General features: G+C 39.1%; 1 protein-coding gene across 1 annotated transcript in view; it reads left to right on the forward strand.

Annotated features, from left to right (window-relative positions):
* Positions 1-6,660: 6,660 nt before the first annotated feature.
* Positions 6,661-19,932, forward strand: part of cdh4 (cadherin 4, type 1, R-cadherin (retinal)) — a 455,069-nt gene continuing 441,797 nt past the window's right edge. Inside the window, exons 1-2 of the mRNA XM_053652418.1 lie at positions 6,661-6,877; positions 10,638-10,746. Coding sequence (XP_053508393.1) covers positions 6,821-6,877; positions 10,638-10,746 — 166 coding nt within the window. The 5' untranslated portion in view covers positions 6,661-6,820. The remainder of the gene's footprint in view (positions 6,878-10,637; positions 10,747-19,932) is intronic.

A 19,932-nucleotide genomic window follows, 5' to 3' on the forward strand; every position in this document is an offset into this window, starting at 1 on the left:
AAAAAATATGTGAAAGTAAAGAAATCATTTGCAAAAAAAAAAAAAAAAAAATCATGTCTAAAAATAAAAACGCATGCCTTACATATGAAAAGTCCATGATGTGAGAACATGTGACACGCAATTAAATCGCACATGTTAATTGTGTGATTATATGATTAGGTTTCTGTAAGAGAAAGCTGTAAATGCACATAAAACACACTGAGCACACTTGTTACCTATAAACACACAGCCCACACAAATGCACACCTACACACAGGAAGAGAAAATATATTATTTTATCAAATCAATCAGGTATGCTTTCCTACAATGCTTTCCTCAGATTTTCAGCGTTCCTCTATACGAGAGCAGTCTGCGTTCTGAAAGGCAGGCTATTAACAGACGTGAACAGATGTAATGAAGTGGTTTGTTGAGATGTGCCGCTCCATTTAAGAGAATAGTGAAGCTCTTGTGAACAACATGCTTTTTGCTTCATTTCCGAACCGGAGGATGAACTGAAGAGCTCTACAACGGGTCCCATGCGCCGCTCTTGATATACCCGCCGGAGAAAGGAAGCTATTCCTGGTAATCCTAGAGTTATGGTCCTTCAGTGTGAACATCTTGATGAATGATCTTGCTCTGTGAGATGAAGTTAGTTTGCTTTGTGGGGTGGCTGGTTTTGTTTGTTATATTAAATGAACTGCTTCTCCATTTAGGACTTGCAAAGCCAGAGCTCTGAAAATACTGGGAGATCTTGGACTGGTGTAGCAGATAGTCATCATCACAACACCAACTGAGAATCTGGAATACAGTTGAGATCATAAGATCCCTTGCAGAATCTTCAAAATGTTAATGATTTGTTGTTTTTTTTTAAAGAGAAAATTGGAGAAAATTGCATTTGTTTTTATTTAGCACTGCCTTGAATAAACTATTTTACATAACAGATGTTTATGTATAGTCCACAAGACACAATAATAATAACTGAATTTACACAAATGAACCAGTTCGACAGTTTACACACGCTCGATTCTTAATACCGTGTGTTGTTACCTGGATGATCAACGACTGTGTTTATGTTTTGTGAGAGTTGTTCATGAGTCCCTGGTTTGTACTGAGCAGTTAAACTTCCCACTGTTCTTCAGAAAAAATCCTCCAGGTCCTGCACATTATTCACTTTTCCAGAATATTCTGCATATCTGATCCCTTTCCAGCATTGACTATATGATGTTGAGATCCATCTTTTTCACACCGGAAGCTCATGGTGGCCCAATACCTTACTAAAACACTTTATATAGTTTTCTTTTTCTTTTAACTTGCTAACAGGGTCAGGGTTTTGAGCATTGGGCATGAAGCAGAAACTCAGTCCACACACATTCCCACCTATTCAGCCCATTGCATTGTGTTGTGAGCCACCACCACAAAACCTTACTAGCAGAGAAGTTTCAAGGTTTCAAAGGACTCAAGGTAAATCAAACAAAATGCACCTTTGACTACCGAAGTGCTCCACTGAGACACATTCACTGTGACTGGAAGCCTGCAGGACACAACAGATTGTACAGACCAAGCTCCATTTGATCAGAGACTCTACCTCCTTTTGGATTCTGCACCAGGCCATGTGTACACCACTTGGCACATGGCAGATTAATTAAATCAGACCTATTTCACTATTTATGCGTTCCTAATCTGCATTATTCAGAAGACATTGTTATGCACAATCTCAATTTTGTTCAGACAATAAGAACTCACAAGTTTGCCATTAAGGAAAACAGCATCGCCCCAGCCGTACACTATTTATTATTAATTCATTGCCCTTCTCACACACACGGCAGGATGTACACAGCATGTTTTCAATAGAATGCTGCATTTGCGTTTTACTCCAAAGAACAAGCAAATGCATTTTTAATGCTGCAATATAGCATATGGAATAACTCGTTTTGGCACATGCTGTCACAGAGATTAATGATAATGAAGCCTGTGATCATATTAATTACCTTACCATCTACTGTACTGCTAAGACTACAGATCTTTATTTTCTCAATACTTCCATCAACATATCTCATTCCACCTAACACCTGTCGGGTAGACATGAAACACTCGGATGCAAAATAGCGAAACATTTCAATCCACGTTCCCAATTTAAGCAATTTACTTAATATCACTGCAGGATATAAATCATTTAGTTATGACAACTGATTATATAAAAAAAAGAAACGTCCTCTCACATTCAACTGGTTTTATTTCCTGCAAATTTCTTAACATGTGAAAATACTTGTATTATCATGAAAAGATTCAACAAGTGAGACATGAACTGAACAAGTTTCACAGACATTTGATGAACAGAAATGGAATAAGGAGTCCCTGAAAAAAGGAGCTGGGGGGGGGGGCGGCGGCAATATTAAGAGTCACAGTCGGTATCTGGTGTGTATATATATATATATATATATATATATATATATATATATATATATATATATATATATTCACAATGAGATGGAGAGAGTTAACCTGGAATTAGCTTTGATGCAGTAGTGAAGTTTGACACTTCAGGGTCAACCTGAGATGACAGGTAGAGGTAAAATAAGAGAAATTAAATATGTTTTAATATATTTGTATGACATTAAATCTCAGGTATTTTAAGTATTTTTTAATCTAAATAAACCCCCCACATTGTCTTAATGTGATGTTTTATTTTGCATTAAAAGAAATTTCGATTCTGTGCTCACAATTTACAGTGAGGTTAAAACGTTGTTGTTTCCCAACATCGTGGAGATATGAGTTCTATTCATGGCAGCAGACCTGGTAAAGAAGTGATAGGTACAGGAAAAATGGAACAAAGACGTGTATTTTGTTTACTTCTCCTCTGCATTTAATGTACTTTGGTGAGTGAAAAGTAGAGAGTTACTGAGAGTAATGCTTGGCATACTCATGTAAGCTGATATAAATTTGGACTGCTTCACTACCTCTAGCTTGCTTGTTTATGTTTTTATGGGATGGCTACACTGTGTGTAATAAATTGAATTTAGGAAAGAAAAAATAGGGTTATCAGTGGTTTCAAAATATGTTGTGCGTGTACGGGATGGCTTGGATTAGTGTGAGACTCCCGGTCTGAAATTACGTCCCAGTCTGACCCTGCCTATAAGTACAATTTATTGGAAAAAATTGACCTAAGTACATGTAACGGAGTAAACGTAACGTGTTACTACCCACCTCTGCTTCTAACACACGTAGTATCCTTTGCTTTACTCTTCTACTACTACAGATGAAGAACCCTCTCTTGCAGGACCTGTCAATCACCATCAACGTCCTCACAATACATCCAGAACACACAGCTGCTGATTTCTTTTTCGTAACATCGGAAGAATGTGACCTTTTCTGACTTCAGAATCTGCTCAACTTTTTATACAAGCTCTAGTTATTTATTGACTTACTACTGCAACTCTCTGCTTGCTGGTCTAAATTCATACACGATATTTCCTGTAAAGGGCATTCAGGACACTGCTGCTCGCCTGGTTCATAACCTACCAATGTTTTCTCACATGATCTCATACTGAGTTCACTTCACTGGCTTCTTCTCTTTGCATCCCAGACATCAATGTCCTCTGCACCTATGCACTTATGTATGCACCGTGATTCAAAACTCCACACCTGCACTCCAACTCAGGTCTTCAACCTCAGGATGTCTGGTATGTCGGTCTCTGCAAGCTCTCGCTTCTCCAGCATCCTGACTCTGTAGTAGGTAGAATGAGTTTCCACCCACACTCTTTTTTGCCTTTATTACTTTCACTTTTTTTTTAAGACCTAAAGGCAATCTTGTTCAGATAACGCTTTCAATTACTCTCCACTTACTTTGCAATGATCACCTTTTAGATTATGTCTTGGCTTTTATTCAAGCACCTAGGGTTGGAAGTCCAAGTTCTTTTGTAACTGTTTATCTTACTGTTTAAGTACTTAGGTTGAAACACTTTTTATTTGGAGCCCATATTCATATATCATTTTATTGGTAATGATTCCTAGTAAGTATTTTTATAAACTCTAATAATGCCACAGAAAGGTCTAATAATGAGCTTTATTGTTATTCCTTGATAAATTCAAATCATATAGTAATGCAGATGTCACTATTCCTTTTAATCCTGTTTTCCTAAGTGATGTTTGTTTACCTTATCATTTGGAGAACAGGAGTTCAAATCCCTATGATGGCACAAACGAGAGAACAAAATTGGTGTTACACTCTCCCCTGTCAATCACACTGACACTGACCAGTGTGAGCTCATGTATGGAGAAGAGGGCAGATAGTGCTTTCCTCTTAGTATGATAAACACATGTCCTTTTTTAATGCAGCATGAGCAGAAGTTTGAAACGATGCATTTGGCTGGCTCCACATGTCTTTGATCAGGGGTCCTCAATCTTATCCAGAAAGGGCTAGTGTGGCTGCAGGCCTTCGTTCCAGCCAAATTGGAAGCACACTTGATATTTTATTGGAGACCAATGCTGTGTCTGAAACCGTTCACTTGTTCACTCAGTCACTATTCCCTATATAGTGAATGACATTTGAAAAAAAAAAAAAGGTCTGCACTTATATCCAAAGCACTTTACACTGTGTGTCATTCACCCATTCACACACACCAATGGTAACAGAGCTGCCATGCAAGGCACTAACTTGCCATTGGGAGCAACTCGGGGTTCAGTGTCTTGCCCAAGGACACTTCGGCATGTGGAGTCATGTGGGCCGGGAATCGAACCACCAACCCTGTGATTAGTGGACAACCCGGTCTACCACCTGAGCCACAGCCTCCAACTATATGGGGAAGAAATGAAGGAAAATGAGTGAGCAAATTCAGACGCTGACAATGCTTCAGAGAGCACTCTGTCACAGACATTATGGATTGTATTTCCATTTGTCACATTTATTGTATTAGTATTAGTTGATAAAGAGAACAAAAACTGCTCGTCATGTTTATTTACTATTAGGCTTATTTATTATATTTAATAAATATATTTATTATTTAACAATGAAAAAGAGAATATAAATAATAATATCGGTCACATTTATTTTATTTGTTTATTTGTTATAAAATATATTGTTTAGATATTTCATGTCCTGAAGCTGACGCCTGAGGTAAACCTGCCGTAAAATCTACTCTACGTCTGGCTAGTTTTGGTTTTGGCGAAACTTCTTTTTCCTGAGGTGAAGAAAAAGGCACATTTCAGAAAGAATAACAGCTTTAAGGCGTGCTTTGTTAGCTCGAAGATCCCATCTATCTGCTAAGAAGATGTCAATACATTCTTTTCTACTACGTATGTGAATACTGCACTGTGAATGTGTTAGCTAATATACGTGAACAAGTCACCAAATTATCATTTGATGTGTACACTTGGTCATTTAAACGTTAAGTTAAATCGCAAACTAAGTGGCTGAAAATTAATACTGTGCCAATCAATCAATAATCTGTATCATTTCCCTTCGAAATATCTCGATACAGATGTATTTCAATTAATAAAAAGTTATACTTACATTTGTTAAAGTTGCTGCCTCCGATCTTCCAGTCCGCCATGTTTATTTTTCTTTTGCGTTCTATTGCCGTCTCGCGTTTGAGTATGGGAAATAGTGCACTGGCGAGTGTACATCGGATGTACACTCGAAATCAGAGTGCATTGTGGGTATAAAAGAGTGAACGAAATGAAGTTTGTAATGATCGGCTAGGGTGATGTCATTGTGGGGTCACCGGGCGTCGTCGCCGCCCTGCTCTCTCTCTCTCTCTGTGACCTCCACATCGAGTGCTGACACGCAGTCTCATGTTAAGATACCATTTTTGGGATGTTTTACTCGGTTAATCCTCTTCTAATGACCGATCTGTAGCCATGCGTAAGCCTATGGTATCCTTCAGTGTAATAAACGAAGAACAGCACTTTCACTTTGTGTCCGGCTGAGTTATATTAACTTTCCTGAGAAACCCGTGAGGATCTAGCCGGATCCTTACAAGTTGTTCGCTCAAAATTCGGACACCACTACAAAATGGCCAACACCCTACATAGTGCACTATATACTGTAGGAGATAGGGAGCGGTTTCATACACTGCACAAGATGAACTGATTAAACAAGTGAAATCAGGTGTGGCTCCTGTTTGTTCGGAATTAAATCCTGCAGCCACACCCATCCTTTCTGGATAAGACTGAAGTCTTAGTGGGTGGGAACTGGAATAACCAAACTGGGAATAAAGTAGGGGTAGGGATCCAAGAATTGCGTTTAGAAAACAATGGCTAGTCTCTGAACAGCTACTATTTTTTTTTTTCACATGTTGGATCTGATTCGCTGCAGTATTTTATTCATTTCCATTCCACCAGTTGACGATGCCTGGTACAAAATATAACGATTTGCATTTTTGCACATGGACAGTAATCTTATCTACTCCACTAGTACTTCTGTATGTTGACTTCCATAAAGATTATACTCCAAACATACATCTTATCATAGTTCTCTGTGAATTCCTGTATTGTGAATTAGGTAGCTAGTGTCCAATTCAGTTTTATTTGTAAAGCAGCTTGTGTCTTGTGAGTTTCTCTGCACACACACACACACACACACACACTCACACTCACACTCACACTCAGGATCCACGCTCTGGATCTGTGAGCTCTTTGGCTTACCATATCCCTCTTCCCCATGTGCGCTCTTCAGTAGGAGGGGTGTCGCGGTGATGCTGAGTTGAACAGCGCATTTCCGTTACTCCACCTGCAGTCGGAGCGCGAGACGAGCCAGAACGCGACTCTCTTTCCATCTCTTTCACAAATCTTAACGGAGGAATTACCGGCGGTTAGAGAGGAACTGCTTGAGTCGGTGCCGAAAATGAAAGTCGGCTTCGTTCTTCCTCTGGCGTGCGCTTTAGCCCTGAAAAGCTCACTGGTAAGACTGAATGCAATCAGACATTACTGAAGTTCAGTTGCGCTCGTGCAGTTAACCCCAGGGGTTCCTCATGGAGTGCTGATGCGTCCCTTTTAGTTCTTTTAATATTTTTGCGCAAGTTTTATTCCATTTATTTGCGTCCAGTGTGCTTTCTCTCTGAGTATGTGACTGTGAAAGAGTATTTGATTGCTCCTGATTTTTCAAATATTAAATAAAATATACAAACATAAGACAGATTTAATTCTGCAAGGTTAGTGTTTATTTAATCATCATCATCATCATTGTTGTTGTTGTTGTGATAGAACTGTAGAGGATTGTCTACATGAACATGAAGGTGTGCTAAACTCCAAACTTTTTGCATTCTTCTTTTACAGAGGAATCCCACTCATTTCTCATGTATCCATATGCTCATTTGTCACATATGAATTTATGTGAGTAATACACTATATGGACAAAGATTTGTGAACACCTGACTATCATACTAACAAGTGGGGCGAAGTTGCAAGCACACAGTTGTCTAGGATGCCTTGCATGCTGTAGTATTACAATTTCCCTTCACTGGAATTAAGAAGCCTGGACATGTTCCAGCATGACAATGCCCGTGTGCACAAAGCGAGCTCCATGAAGACACGGTTTAACTAAGTTTGAGTGGAAGAACTCGAGTGTCTTGTAGAGAACCCTTACCTCAACCCTAATAAACACCTTTGGGATGAACCTCACTAATACTCTTGTGGCCGAATGAACACGAATCCCCACAGCCACACTCCAGAATCTAGTGGAAAGCCTTCCCAGAAGAGTGCAAGCTGTTATAACAATAAAGAGGGGTCCAACTCACTGTAATGCGCAAGATTTTGGAATGGCATGTTCAACAAGCTTGTACGAGTACAGTGATCAGCTGTCCACAAACTTTTTAAAACTTATTTTTATTTTTTTAAACATGAAGGTGTGATTCAACACGTGATGCCCTGAAATTGCGAGTAAACATATGTGTGTGACTTCAAGTAAACATATGTGATATCATAAACCATATATGATCATGTGAAATACTCCACATGCAAAATTTCCACAATTCACATGTAGAAAAAGGGTACTAAACTGTACCTTTCCTTGTCACTGGTTTGGTACACTCAAGGGTACACCTTTTTCTCTTTAGTCTGAATATTTTACCTAGAAAGTTAAGTTTAGTTTAAACCCCCTTTTTCTGACAGTGTATGGAGTGCCTAAAAGCCACGTGTGTAATTTCACAAGTGAGGTTCATGTGACTTTAGGCTAGTTATTATGTCCCCATGAAGTAGGCAGGTACCCAAAGACCCCATAAGGTGAACATTTGAACATAATGTGGTCCACATAAAGAGAGTAAACTAAATACACTTATATGGAGCAAGTTTTCCTACTATAGTGTGTTTGTTTTGTTATGAAACCGGGTGATGAGGATTCTGTCTGATCAGTGTCTGTGACCCATCATCTAATCATCAATCAGCATGCAGTAGTTCACTTTCCTGAAACAGATTTGTAGATTCTAGTTTGATTTGAAAGTTTTATTTTTATTAGAAGGCCACTTATTTGCAGGAAGAAGGATTTTTTTTTACCTATTATGCTGCTTTACCTTACTTCACTTCTTGTAGTCACATGTTAATTATCCGAAACAGGGATCTCTGTGAAGCCTAAGTGACCTACAGTCATGTGAAAAAATAAGTACACCCCATGGCTTTTTTTTTTTTTGACATATTTGGTCAAGCAAACATTTGATCATATTTGAAACAGCACCTATTAATGAAGCTGATAAACTTTAACACAACCACAAGGAAAATATGCTTTTTCAATCATTTATTAAACAGAAATATCAATAGATGTGAGATACTTCTGGGGAAAAGTAAGCACACCCTTGGCCTCAGAAGCCAGTATTGACCCCTTTAGCAAAAATAACTTCTTGTAGGTGTTTTGCATAATTGTCCACCAGGCTTGCTGGAATTTTTGACAACTCTTCCATGTAATATTCTTTCAGTTGCAAATCAAATCCGGGCTTTGACTAGGCCATTCCGTAACCCTTCATTTCTACTTTCTGAGCCATTTTGTGGTGGATTTGCTAGTATGCTTCGGAACATTATCCTGTTGAAAGGTCCACTTTTGGTTCAACTCCAACTTTTGGACAGTTGGCCTCACATTATCTTCAAGCACTCTTTATAATGCAGAATTCATAGTTGAGTCAATGAATGCAAGCCGTCCAGTCCCTGAGGCTGTCCAGTCCCTGTGTCATTTGATAGAGTGTATCAACTTTATTGATAGGCACTGTTTCGAAGATGATCAAATTTTTGCTTGTCCAAATATGTCAAAGCCAACAATTTCCATGGGGTGTACTTATTTTTTCCCACGACTGTATATACAATCAGGTCAATAAGTATTTGTACGTTGACAAATTAATTGTTATTTTAGCTGTCTACCACGGAATTTTGGCGTTGATATTAAATAATGAATTAAAATGACAGACTTTCAGCTGTATTTGAAGGTATCTACATCCAAATCGGGTGAACAATGTAGGAATTATAACACTTTTTATATGTACCCCCCCCCATTGTTAATGAACCAATAAGTTAATTAATTGGACAAACTATCATAATCCATAAATTAAATTGCAATTTCTTTTATACTTTGTAGCAAATCCTTTGCAGTCAGTGACTTCCTGGAGTCTGGAAGCCATAGCCATCACCAGACACTGGGTTTCTTCCCTGGTGCTGCTCTGCCAGGCCTTTACTGTAGTCGTCTTCAGTTCCTGCTTGTTTTCGGGGCCTTTTGCCTTCAGTTTTGCCTTCAGCAAGTGAAATGCATGCTCAGTTGGATTCAGGTCCGGTGTTAGATTTGGCCATTGCACAACATTTTCACTTCTTTGCCTAAAAATGTCTGCTTTTCGAAGTATGCTTTGGGTCATTGTTCATCTGCACTGTGAAGTGCCGTCCAATAAGTTTTAAAGCTTGCATACTTCAGAATTCATCCTGCTGCTTTTGTTAGTAGACACATCAGTAAATACAAGGAATGATTCACGCAAGCACTGTCTCATTATTAAATTTCAATTATTGTACTTTTATAACGTTGAACATTTTAATTAATTGGAAATAGAAATTGAAGACGTGTTTAGTTAAGGCCTGTTTTTGCAGTATGGAAAATTTATCATATTGAGAGACTACCACGTTGAATTTTGTGTCATTATACTAAAACATAGGACTAGACAGCACAGGGGGCATGATGGCTTAGTGGTTAGCATGTTTTTCTCACACCTCTGGGGTTGGGGGTACTTCCGGGGGTACTCCCTGAGGGTACTCCGGTTCCTTCGTCCAGTCCAATGGTTTGCGTTGTATCCTAATTGGGATTTCCAAATTTGTCTGTAGCATGTGAATGTGCCCTTTGATGGCTTGGCACCACATCCAGGGTGTCCCCCGCCTTGTGCCCCGAGTTCCCTGGGATAGACTCCAGGCTCTCCTGCGACCCTGTGTAGGATAAGCGGTATGGAATCTGGATGGATGAACAACACAGTGGGGTTTCCACTTGCATAGTGTGCTAGTTAATGAATAGTATCGTAAAAATGTCAAATTTCCACTATGTGAATGGTTTTCCTTGGTCACCACACATATAATCAGTGTTTTGAAGAACAACTGTAACATCACAGTCGGATAGTGGACTATGAGAAAGACCTGATACCCGTGTGCTCTAGAATCTTTCTTAATCTTAAAAATTTCACCTTAAAATCCTTTATTCTTTTCCCCAGGACACTGCTGGAAGTCTGACTGTGGATCCATGTAGACTCGGATTCTCCCAGAACTTCTACACTGTGTTTATCCCACAGGAACGGCTGCAGGGTCACACCGTTGTCAAAGGTACCGTGTGAGTCTGCAGTGTGTTCAACGATTGAGGCGTGCTCATGTGGGCATTCTTAGGTTTTGCCCACAAAGCTTTCTGCAACAGGTCTTTGTTTTTGCATTCAGTTGCTTCTTCTCCCTCTCTCCTCTCCACTCCAAGCTATTGTTCAATCTTTCAGTCCACGTGCACTGCACAACGTGTATATGGTGTTCCAAAACAGAGCTGTGCCTCTTGAAGGCTGTGAAAATCTCTCCTGACGATTCCTCATATTGGTTATGAGACTTGCATGTTTATTTCACTGCTAACATGCTGATCTGCAAGTACTCTGCTATTATGGCGAAAACTATTCTGCTCGAGTCTATCTTGTCTACTGATTGCAACAAATACGCGTATAATTCTTCCTTTATAAGATTATTGCGCCAAATGAGGCCCCATAAAAAATATAATCCACATTAAATGAGCACCGGAGCAGCGAGGCTGTCTATCGTCGTGAAAATGAAATCTTCTGTTCATCTCCTGCTGTGTATATTTGCTGGTGAATCCCCCTCCTTCACTCCTCTCTCCCTCATCCACCGTGTTATGAGTGTAATCCAGTCGCTCTATTCTTCTGCTTTCTTTTCACTGACTCCAGTGTTCCATTTATTTGCCCAATCTCTTTTCAGTAACTCTGTTTTCATTGTGTGTGTGCTGGTGCGTGTTGTCCCAGTAACACTGGAGTAAGCTTTATCGTGCAGATTTGCAATGCTGGTGCTAGGAGGAAGATGGATGAATGTAAAAAAAAAACCCAAACAAACAAAAAAAACCCCAACATGGCAAAAAAGAGAGGAATTATAATGGCATATGCAAAATTCCCCAAACTAATTGCATTGGCTGCATTGCGATGGAATCAGCTGATAGCTTGGGTGTAGGAATAGGGTGTGCTCAAATGAAAAATGACTGTTATTAGTGCAATCAGCAGTATGTCAGGCTCTATGGTTATGTCAGAAAAGCTTATACTCGTCTCGCTGTGATGTAGTGTCAGGCTTTGTTTTGGAAATCTTTGCAAAACAGTTTGTGTTGTTTTCAGACTGGGTTTATCTGTTGGTTCTAGCCCACCGCTTTTCAATATGTACAAGCCGTTCATGAACTGGGCCAGCTGTGTGGGGAGTAGGGGAAAGTTTTAAACTGGGTATGGCAGTGGAATCCTAGGGCTGGTATGGAGAAATGGTTTTGTGTGTTAACTATAGAATGTCATTTATCAAGTTATTCTTGTGGGCGTGAGGATGTGCATATATTTACAAGTACTCCTGACCAAGCGTACTAGGTACAGTGAACCTCCACTAATATTGGCACCCGTGGTAAATATGAGCAAAGAAGGCTGTGAAAAATTGGCTTTATTGTTTAACCTTTTGATCTTTGGTTAAAAAAATTCACAAAAATTGTCTGCTCTCATGGAGGTCAAACAATTGCAAACACAAGACAGGTGTATAAAAAAAATGTTAAATAAACGTGTGCAACAATTATTGGCCCTCCTATGAATTCATATGAGAAAAATATATTTGAAGTATATTCGCATTGATTTTACTTTTTTTTTTTTTAGTACACTTGGGTGACGAGGAACAGGAAATTGTTCAACCATGACTTCCTGTTTCACACTGGTGTAAATATGAGGTAACACACAGGCCAAATTCCCTTAGTGATTCATAACAATGGGTAAGACCAAGGAATATAGCTGTGATATGTAGCAAAAGGTTGTTGAGCTTCACAAAATGGGAAAGAAATAATACAAGCATTGAAAATGCCCATTTCCACGATCAGGGCAATAATTAAGCAGTTCCAGTCAACTGGAAATGTTATGAATCAACCTGGAATTGGATGTGTGTCTATATCGTCTCAATGCACTGTGAAGAGGATGGTTGAGTATCCAAAAAATCTCCAAGGTTCACAGCTGGAGAATTGCAGAAGTTAGTTGCATCTTGGGGTCAGAAAGTCTCCAAAACTACAATCCGAAGTCACCTACATCACCACAAGTTGTTTGGAAGGGTTTCAAGAAAAAAGCCTCTACTCTCATCCAAAAACAAACTCAAGCATCTTCAGTTTGCCAGACACTACTGGAACTCCAAATGGGATCGGGTTCTATGGTCAGATGAAACCAAAGTAGAGCTTTTTGGCAATAAACACCAGAGATGGTTTTGGTGCACACAGAGTCATATGGAATCATATGGAGAAGTACCTCATGCCCACGGTTAAATATGGTGGTGGCTATTTAATGTAACTATTTAAAGGTAATACTACAAATAACATATAAAAATGATTTTTAAAAAAATAAAAATCACTTCAAATAACACAACAAAATTTCAGTCCTCATTTTTATTTCACCTCTAGAGGTCGCTCTTGTATTGTACAAGAGCTCCACAATGGACGCAACTGGGATAAACTATTGGTGTGGATTTTTGCCGATAACTGCTAGTTCCAGCAGTTGGTTATTGTGCTGATTAATTGACAAAACCGATCAGTCGGTCGGCATTTACTAAAAATACATATACGGATACAGTATTTGGAATGAATAGAAAGTGCTGTAAACAAATACAAAACCCTTTTTTTTTTTTGCCAGAAAGAAACTAACGGTGTGCATCAGGATTAGGATCCTGCACAATGCGAGCTAGAGGTTTTTATTTTCACGTGGGCCAGTGTTCAGATATGAAACTTGTGGGTACAAGCAAGCAGTAACATACAAAGCTTGCAGGGCAGAGAAAAACCGCGTTCATATACGTGAACATGAACAATGTATAGTATTTCGAGAGTTCATTAATTTATCCTTAGTAACTGCCTGGTCAGGGTTGCTGTGGTTGAAATTAGTCTACTATTTTGTCTATATTCTGGGAAATGGGAGCAACTAAATTTGCCAGAAAATGATAAGATGGTGTCGTTGCGTCACACTCTTGATGCATATGCAGAAACCCCTAGTGGTAAAAATGTATAACTGCAGGTAAACTGATTATGAGGAGCTCTATTCACATGTATTGTCAATCATGTCAGCATTGCTGACTGTGGGCCATACAAGAAGATGCAGACAGATAAAGTGGAAAATAAAATCATATAAAAGACATTGATGAACATTGTCTTTTTTTGAAGATGCAGCTTTGCACAGGAAATGTGGTTTTATGAACCACAGGAACCTCTTTGCTAAGAGTGTTTAGTGGCTCATCAGTCGATTTTGTTTGCTTAGTGCAATTTTAGCTAATCTCTGGCAGCAACTCGCCCCACTTTTGGGATAATAGCATCCCTGTGCTCACTCTATTCCTTTCTACTCTACATCTCAACAAGACCTTGGTGACAGGTTTTGCATTTTCCAACCATCTGTGAGCTGAATAATGACACGTCATTATCACTCACACCACGCTATGCTATCTTTCCAGATTTTCACTTCATTGCAGCATTTCTAAATGTAATTGTGGTAATGGGTTGCGCACACAGCCATAAAAGCACCTCTTTTTTTTAAGGGAAGTTGTTCAACATTTGGAGGGGTTCTTAGGAGTGATCCATTTGCTTGTTTGAATTTTCATTCTGTCAGATCTTTCCTTCTGTATGAGTATCAGTGGCAGTAGTGTTGATTCTGGTGGGATATATTCCACACAGTAAATGAGAAAGATATTGGTTTATGTCTTGCAGAGAATATCAAATAATCAATTATTCTGCTATATGTGGGCAATAATAATAATTTCTTGAGCTAGTCGTCATGAATTCTCAGACGATTCTCAATGTACAGCAGTGTCCTGCTTTAAAGTATACATTCTAATGTTCAGATTTTCTGCTCATCGTTCTGTACTGTCAGCCCTAGGGTAGAGGTGATATTTTCACAGGAACAGTGGTAAAAGATAATAACAGTGCAACATAACCCAGAACTGTCTGAGCAGAGAGTAGCAGCTTGGTTATGCTACTTGAATTCATGTAGAATAATCAAATATGAGCAGTCTACAATCATATGCATTGCACATTTCTCCATTCTCTCCTGTCACGTCTGTGATTCTGTTTATCAGGTAATTATCCAGTATTTCAGTGGTTTATTCAGATTTGACGGAGCAGGAGAATTCCAAAAACATACAGTACAATATGTACTTTTTCGAGAAACCTGGTTAAATTGGTGAATGCTGTTCTGAAACACAACTGTATTGTTTAATTACACTTTTAACAAAAAAGTCTATATAGTACTAAAAAAATGCCTGGAAAAGGTTCTTAAAAGAACCATATACAATATGTTGATAATTGTATCATACCAAATACTGAAAGTTGTTTGGTTGAGCAAAGCAGAAACTCAGCTTTCTGAACTGATTTACAATTGAAATGAACTTGAATTTCAACTCAAGACCAGCCTGCAGCAGGCTTTTTGCAGTTCACATTTAAATAAATCTAATATAGTTAGTTTATTCTTCTTCCTGTCTTTCACATAGGCTTTAGTTTTCTATTTATTTGCCCCAAGTCCTTTTCAGTGCTATGCTTCCATTGTGTGTGTTGTCACAGTAACACTGCAATGAGCTTTGTCCTGCACTGTCGCTTTTCTTAGTTGGTATGCCAGAAAAGAGACTGAACTCGATGATGAACTATTGTGAATACAAGATTTTAACCCCATTAGGTAACTGTGTATCAGTCAATTATAAGTTCATTATGATTCAAAATACTTATAATATATTTGCATGTATCTCAAGCACAAGTGAAGTTCTAGCTTTTGAGATCCGATTACCCTCAGAAAAGGGAGAAAATTGCATGATAAAATTTGATTCTGATCTTTGGTGCAGGAGCATCACAGACATTTTTCCAAGCAGTTTCTGATAACAAACTGAAACAAACCCAACATGATCTTTGGCTGGACGATACCACCTCTCAGGGCATGTCAGGGTTTCCAGTGCTATGAGCTTTGCTTTTGTGCCATGTGTTTGGTTATGAAATCTCCATGTGCCTTTGTTTCTGTTTGAGTCCTGTCTTTGGTATGTTTTGGTTTACTACTCAGTTGTGTTCACCTGTTCTGTGTTACTCCTTGATTAGGTTGTCTATGTATAGCCTTCTGTCTCTTTGTATCATTACGAAGTTTATTTGTGCATTATTGTTGTCTGAGCCTTGTCTTCATGTGTTATTTTTATTTTTTTATACAACCTGATTTTCATTTTGACCATCACCTTTTCCCCTTGGTTTTAAAGATGGATTATAATCGTACGACTTTCCTCGCTATGGCCACTGGATACAATTATTGGATATACATTGGGTTCACGGACTTGTGGCAAGCCTCTCACAATGTTAGACAATGCAAGAACAAAAAGTAAATATAAACATTTTTCATGTCACTTATATATCATTAAATATATTTAAAGTTGATTTGTAATGGGCATGTTATTGACCAAAACTTTTTTTTTAAACCCTTTTTTTTTGTCTGTTTGCCAGAATGCAGCCTCGGTTTTCACACTAACACATGCTATTATCATTAGGACAGTTGTAATGCAGCAGGGTCTGTAAACAGGTTTGGCCCAAACTCTAATTGCATTTTTGATTAAAAATTTCACCTTGAAAGTCCTGGATCAGGTTTCTTCGAGTTTGAGCGAGAGAGAGAGAGCGGTAGGAAGGAAGGAAGGAAGGAAGGAAGGAAGGAAGACGTGCAGTATACTGATCTTGCATGTCTGCCGTGTCTACAAAAGGAAAAACAAGATCCCACTTGTCGAATGAAACAGTATTGTTAGAAGGACTTTCTCTCTTTTCTTATCTAATCTCTTTCTCTGCTCATTAATAACTTAATAACTTTAGGCATTTGTTTCAAGAAAAAATTAAACATTTACACCTAAACTTGCTAGCAAGGATACAGTATATATTGCTTTTCCTTGTCATGCTACAGTTAAAAATGTCTAGATATACAATAACTGCTTACCCTGTATTCTTCCTCAGCCTAACTTGCTGTTTAGTTAAAAGTTAAATTACCTAGATTCGGAATTCGGAATTCGATGGAGTAGGACGCGAAGTTGGAGGCTCCTGCTGATTTCGATTAAAATTGTAATTAATTAGCGCTTTTCGGTCATACAATATATTTTGACTTATTCTACTCTGTTTCCTTGTTTGCAATTTTAACTTTGTGGTACATTAAAATGTCTGGAAAGAACACGAAAACCCGTGGTAGCATTCAGACACGACTGAGGCCAAGTGTGCGCGCCGCGAGCGAGTCCCCTTCTCCCCCTGTATCCGCCTTGCCGAGCGGTGACTCTGACTTCGCCGCACTCAGACTTGAGCTGCTGGCTTTACTGAGGAAGGACATCGCCGATATTTTTAAAAAGGAGCTCCAGAAGATTCTCGGGGGTGCGCTGTCTACTATCCAGCTTGACCCGCAGGCCGTGAAAACACAGCTGGTTAGTGATAAAGTTGCTACCAAGGCTACCATATCAACACTGAAAGGTACTGTTGGGGAAATGGAGCACGCGCTCTCCGGTTGCACCGATGACATAGTTCATATGAAGACTACTATCAAGTCTCTCACTGCGACCGTGACTCAATTAGAGAATAAATGTGAGGATTTGGAGTTGAGGTCACGGCGCAATAACGTTAGGATAGTGGGAGTTCCAGAGGGCGCTGACACATGTACAACTGCTGCTGTAGCGGCCTTGTTAAAAGAGCCGTTTGGTCTGGAGGGGGAGCCGGTTCTGGACCGGTCCCGCCGGACCCTTCGGCCGGGGCCCGGGCCTGGTGAGCGGCCGCGAGCTGTTGTGTGTGTGTTGGGTTCCACTGTCACGGTGACTGTGTTGACGTTTTGCGCCATGCGGGAGAGCTCCAGCGGATTGCGGTGGGGGATTTGGCCATCTCCGTTTTCCCTGACTGCACAGCCTGGGCCGCCTAGGCCCGGGCCACATTTAACGAGGTTCGGCGTCAACTTCGTGGTATTGAGGGCGCTCGCTATGGAATACTTCACCTAGCTCGGCTTCGCATTACATATAACGGTGTTCAGAAGGACTTTATTTCAGCGGAGGAAGCAGGAGACTATGTTAAACTCTTGATATTGGGGTGAACTGCATCATCTACACAGCGGAGTCTTTTTCGCTCTTCTTTTATTTTTATTTTTTGCACTCGGCCTTCCAGCTTTACAGAATTCGGATTTTTATTGAAGATACCGTCGTTGCATTACTCCACCTAGATTTTGTGGACTTACTCCTCTTAAATTTACTTCTGTATTAATGTGCTTCTCTGTTTTGATGCTCTGGCCGGGTTAGAGTTTCTGTTTATTTAATTTTATTAGTGTTATCTCCTCGGCTTTACGTGCTACACTGTTATATTATTTGTTACAAGTCTTTAAAAGGTAAGAACATTATATTTATTATCGTGCGAATGACTGTTTATCAATCTTGGTAATTGTGTTGGTTAGTTCAGCTTACTCTCCGAGTTGTTTTCACATTGTGGACAACGTTCGGTTTTTGTAGGATATACTGCTGTCTCATTTGTTTATCGAGACTTTGGGTGTGGGAGTTTGGAGGATTGTGAGAGTAAGCAGAACATGCCAATGCTTTGAAGGATGTAATGTTATTTAATTGCGAATCTGTTTTTAGAGGATTTAAACCTAACATGGTGAACAAATTATATTATAGAATTCAGGCAGTTTTACTGGGGTTATCTCATACAGTGTAGCAAGTAATAATCTGGAAAGACCTTTGTAATATCACAGTCTAAAACTGGATTTAAAGAGAAGCAAATAAGTAAATGAATCACATGTAAATGAATCATACGTAAATGAATCACATGAAAATGTATCACTTGAATATGAATCACATGAAAATGAAACTTATGAAAAGTTAAATTATCTAGGGTCCACCAAAGCGCATCACTTTCTTCCTCCTGTAGAGGAGAATAAAAACAAGGTTCCACTTTTGAGACAAAACATTGCTTTAAAAAGACCTTCTTTTCCATGACACGCTGTTTCCCCCCAATCTCATTAGTTAGCATCACTCTCCCAGTAGCAGAGGCTCTCATGGACCAGGCCTCTTACTAGTTATTAGACTATAGGAGGACATTTTGTCTTTCCAAGCATATTTTTGCTTTATACTCTTCTGGACACAATCTGTCTACAATATCGCTAAGCTAGTTAGCAAGTAATTGCCATAATGCTATAAAGTCAGTGATATGCACCAGACTGAAGGGATATACCAGATTGTGCTGCTTTTGGTAATAAATATGTATAAAGTCTGTTTATACTACAGCACCTTTATTCTCAATTCTGATAGGTCAGAAGGTGACTAATTTTCCATAAGTGCAGCTCTAACGGTAGTTCTGGCTGCAAGGCAAATCTGAAATTCATATTAATGTGCCTGTTCTAAAGTGTTAGTGTTTCTATAGTAACAACTTGTGCAGGGATTTATGGAGAGGAACATGTGAGTGGGGAAATAAGAGGCTGGTGAAGGAAAGTCTGTTTGCAACTGCTATAATGTAACAGGAAATGGCATGTTTTGCAGATGTTCATCAAATCATTGAATATAACTATAAATGGATAAAAGCATGACTTTTACATGTTAGGTCTGGCAAATTGCTGTGGTATAAGAGGAATAAAACCCTTTGGTTCATGCTGTTACTGGAAAATAATCCACTTTGTGTTGGTAAAAGTCCTCTTTGTGTTAGGCCATATCACATCACCTTGTCATTGATTACAATTTTTCCTATAACACCAAACCTGTCATATTTTATTCCAGTATTCTGGGGCAACGTAAAATTTTATCTAGCTCATTCAAGAAACTGAAGACTGAGCAGGAGGAAGAATTTGATGAAATGCTGTACTCCAAATAAATGGTAATATTGTTACCATAAAGTCGTTTGATATGAGTTTAGTGGTACAATAGGCACTGGCTGACGATGTATTTATGTGTACTATTTCTATGGCAACCTGAATATCTTTTCCCTTATTTTGAAGAAATATGCGACCATGTAGGGCTACCATGATGGAAATAAAACCTTCACACTGTGAGGAAATATAATAAATAGAATGAGCCAATATTTTTGGATGGCATCAAGGCCAAAACAGAAATTAGTATTCAGGATAAGCTTATATTGCTATAATTCTTTGAGTGTATATCTCTCTCTCTCTCTCTCTCTCTCTCTCTCTCTCTCGCTCTCTTTCTCTCTTTCTCAACCGCCACACCACTTTGAAGGCCATAATAATGTTTCATCGATTTACAGACTTGTAACATATCTGAACAGATGTTAGATCT

This window comes from Ictalurus furcatus, chromosome 21 (assembly GCF_023375685.1).
Source record: "Ictalurus furcatus strain D&B chromosome 21, Billie_1.0, whole genome shotgun sequence".
NCBI lineage: Eukaryota > Metazoa > Chordata > Actinopteri > Siluriformes > Ictaluridae > Ictalurus > Ictalurus furcatus.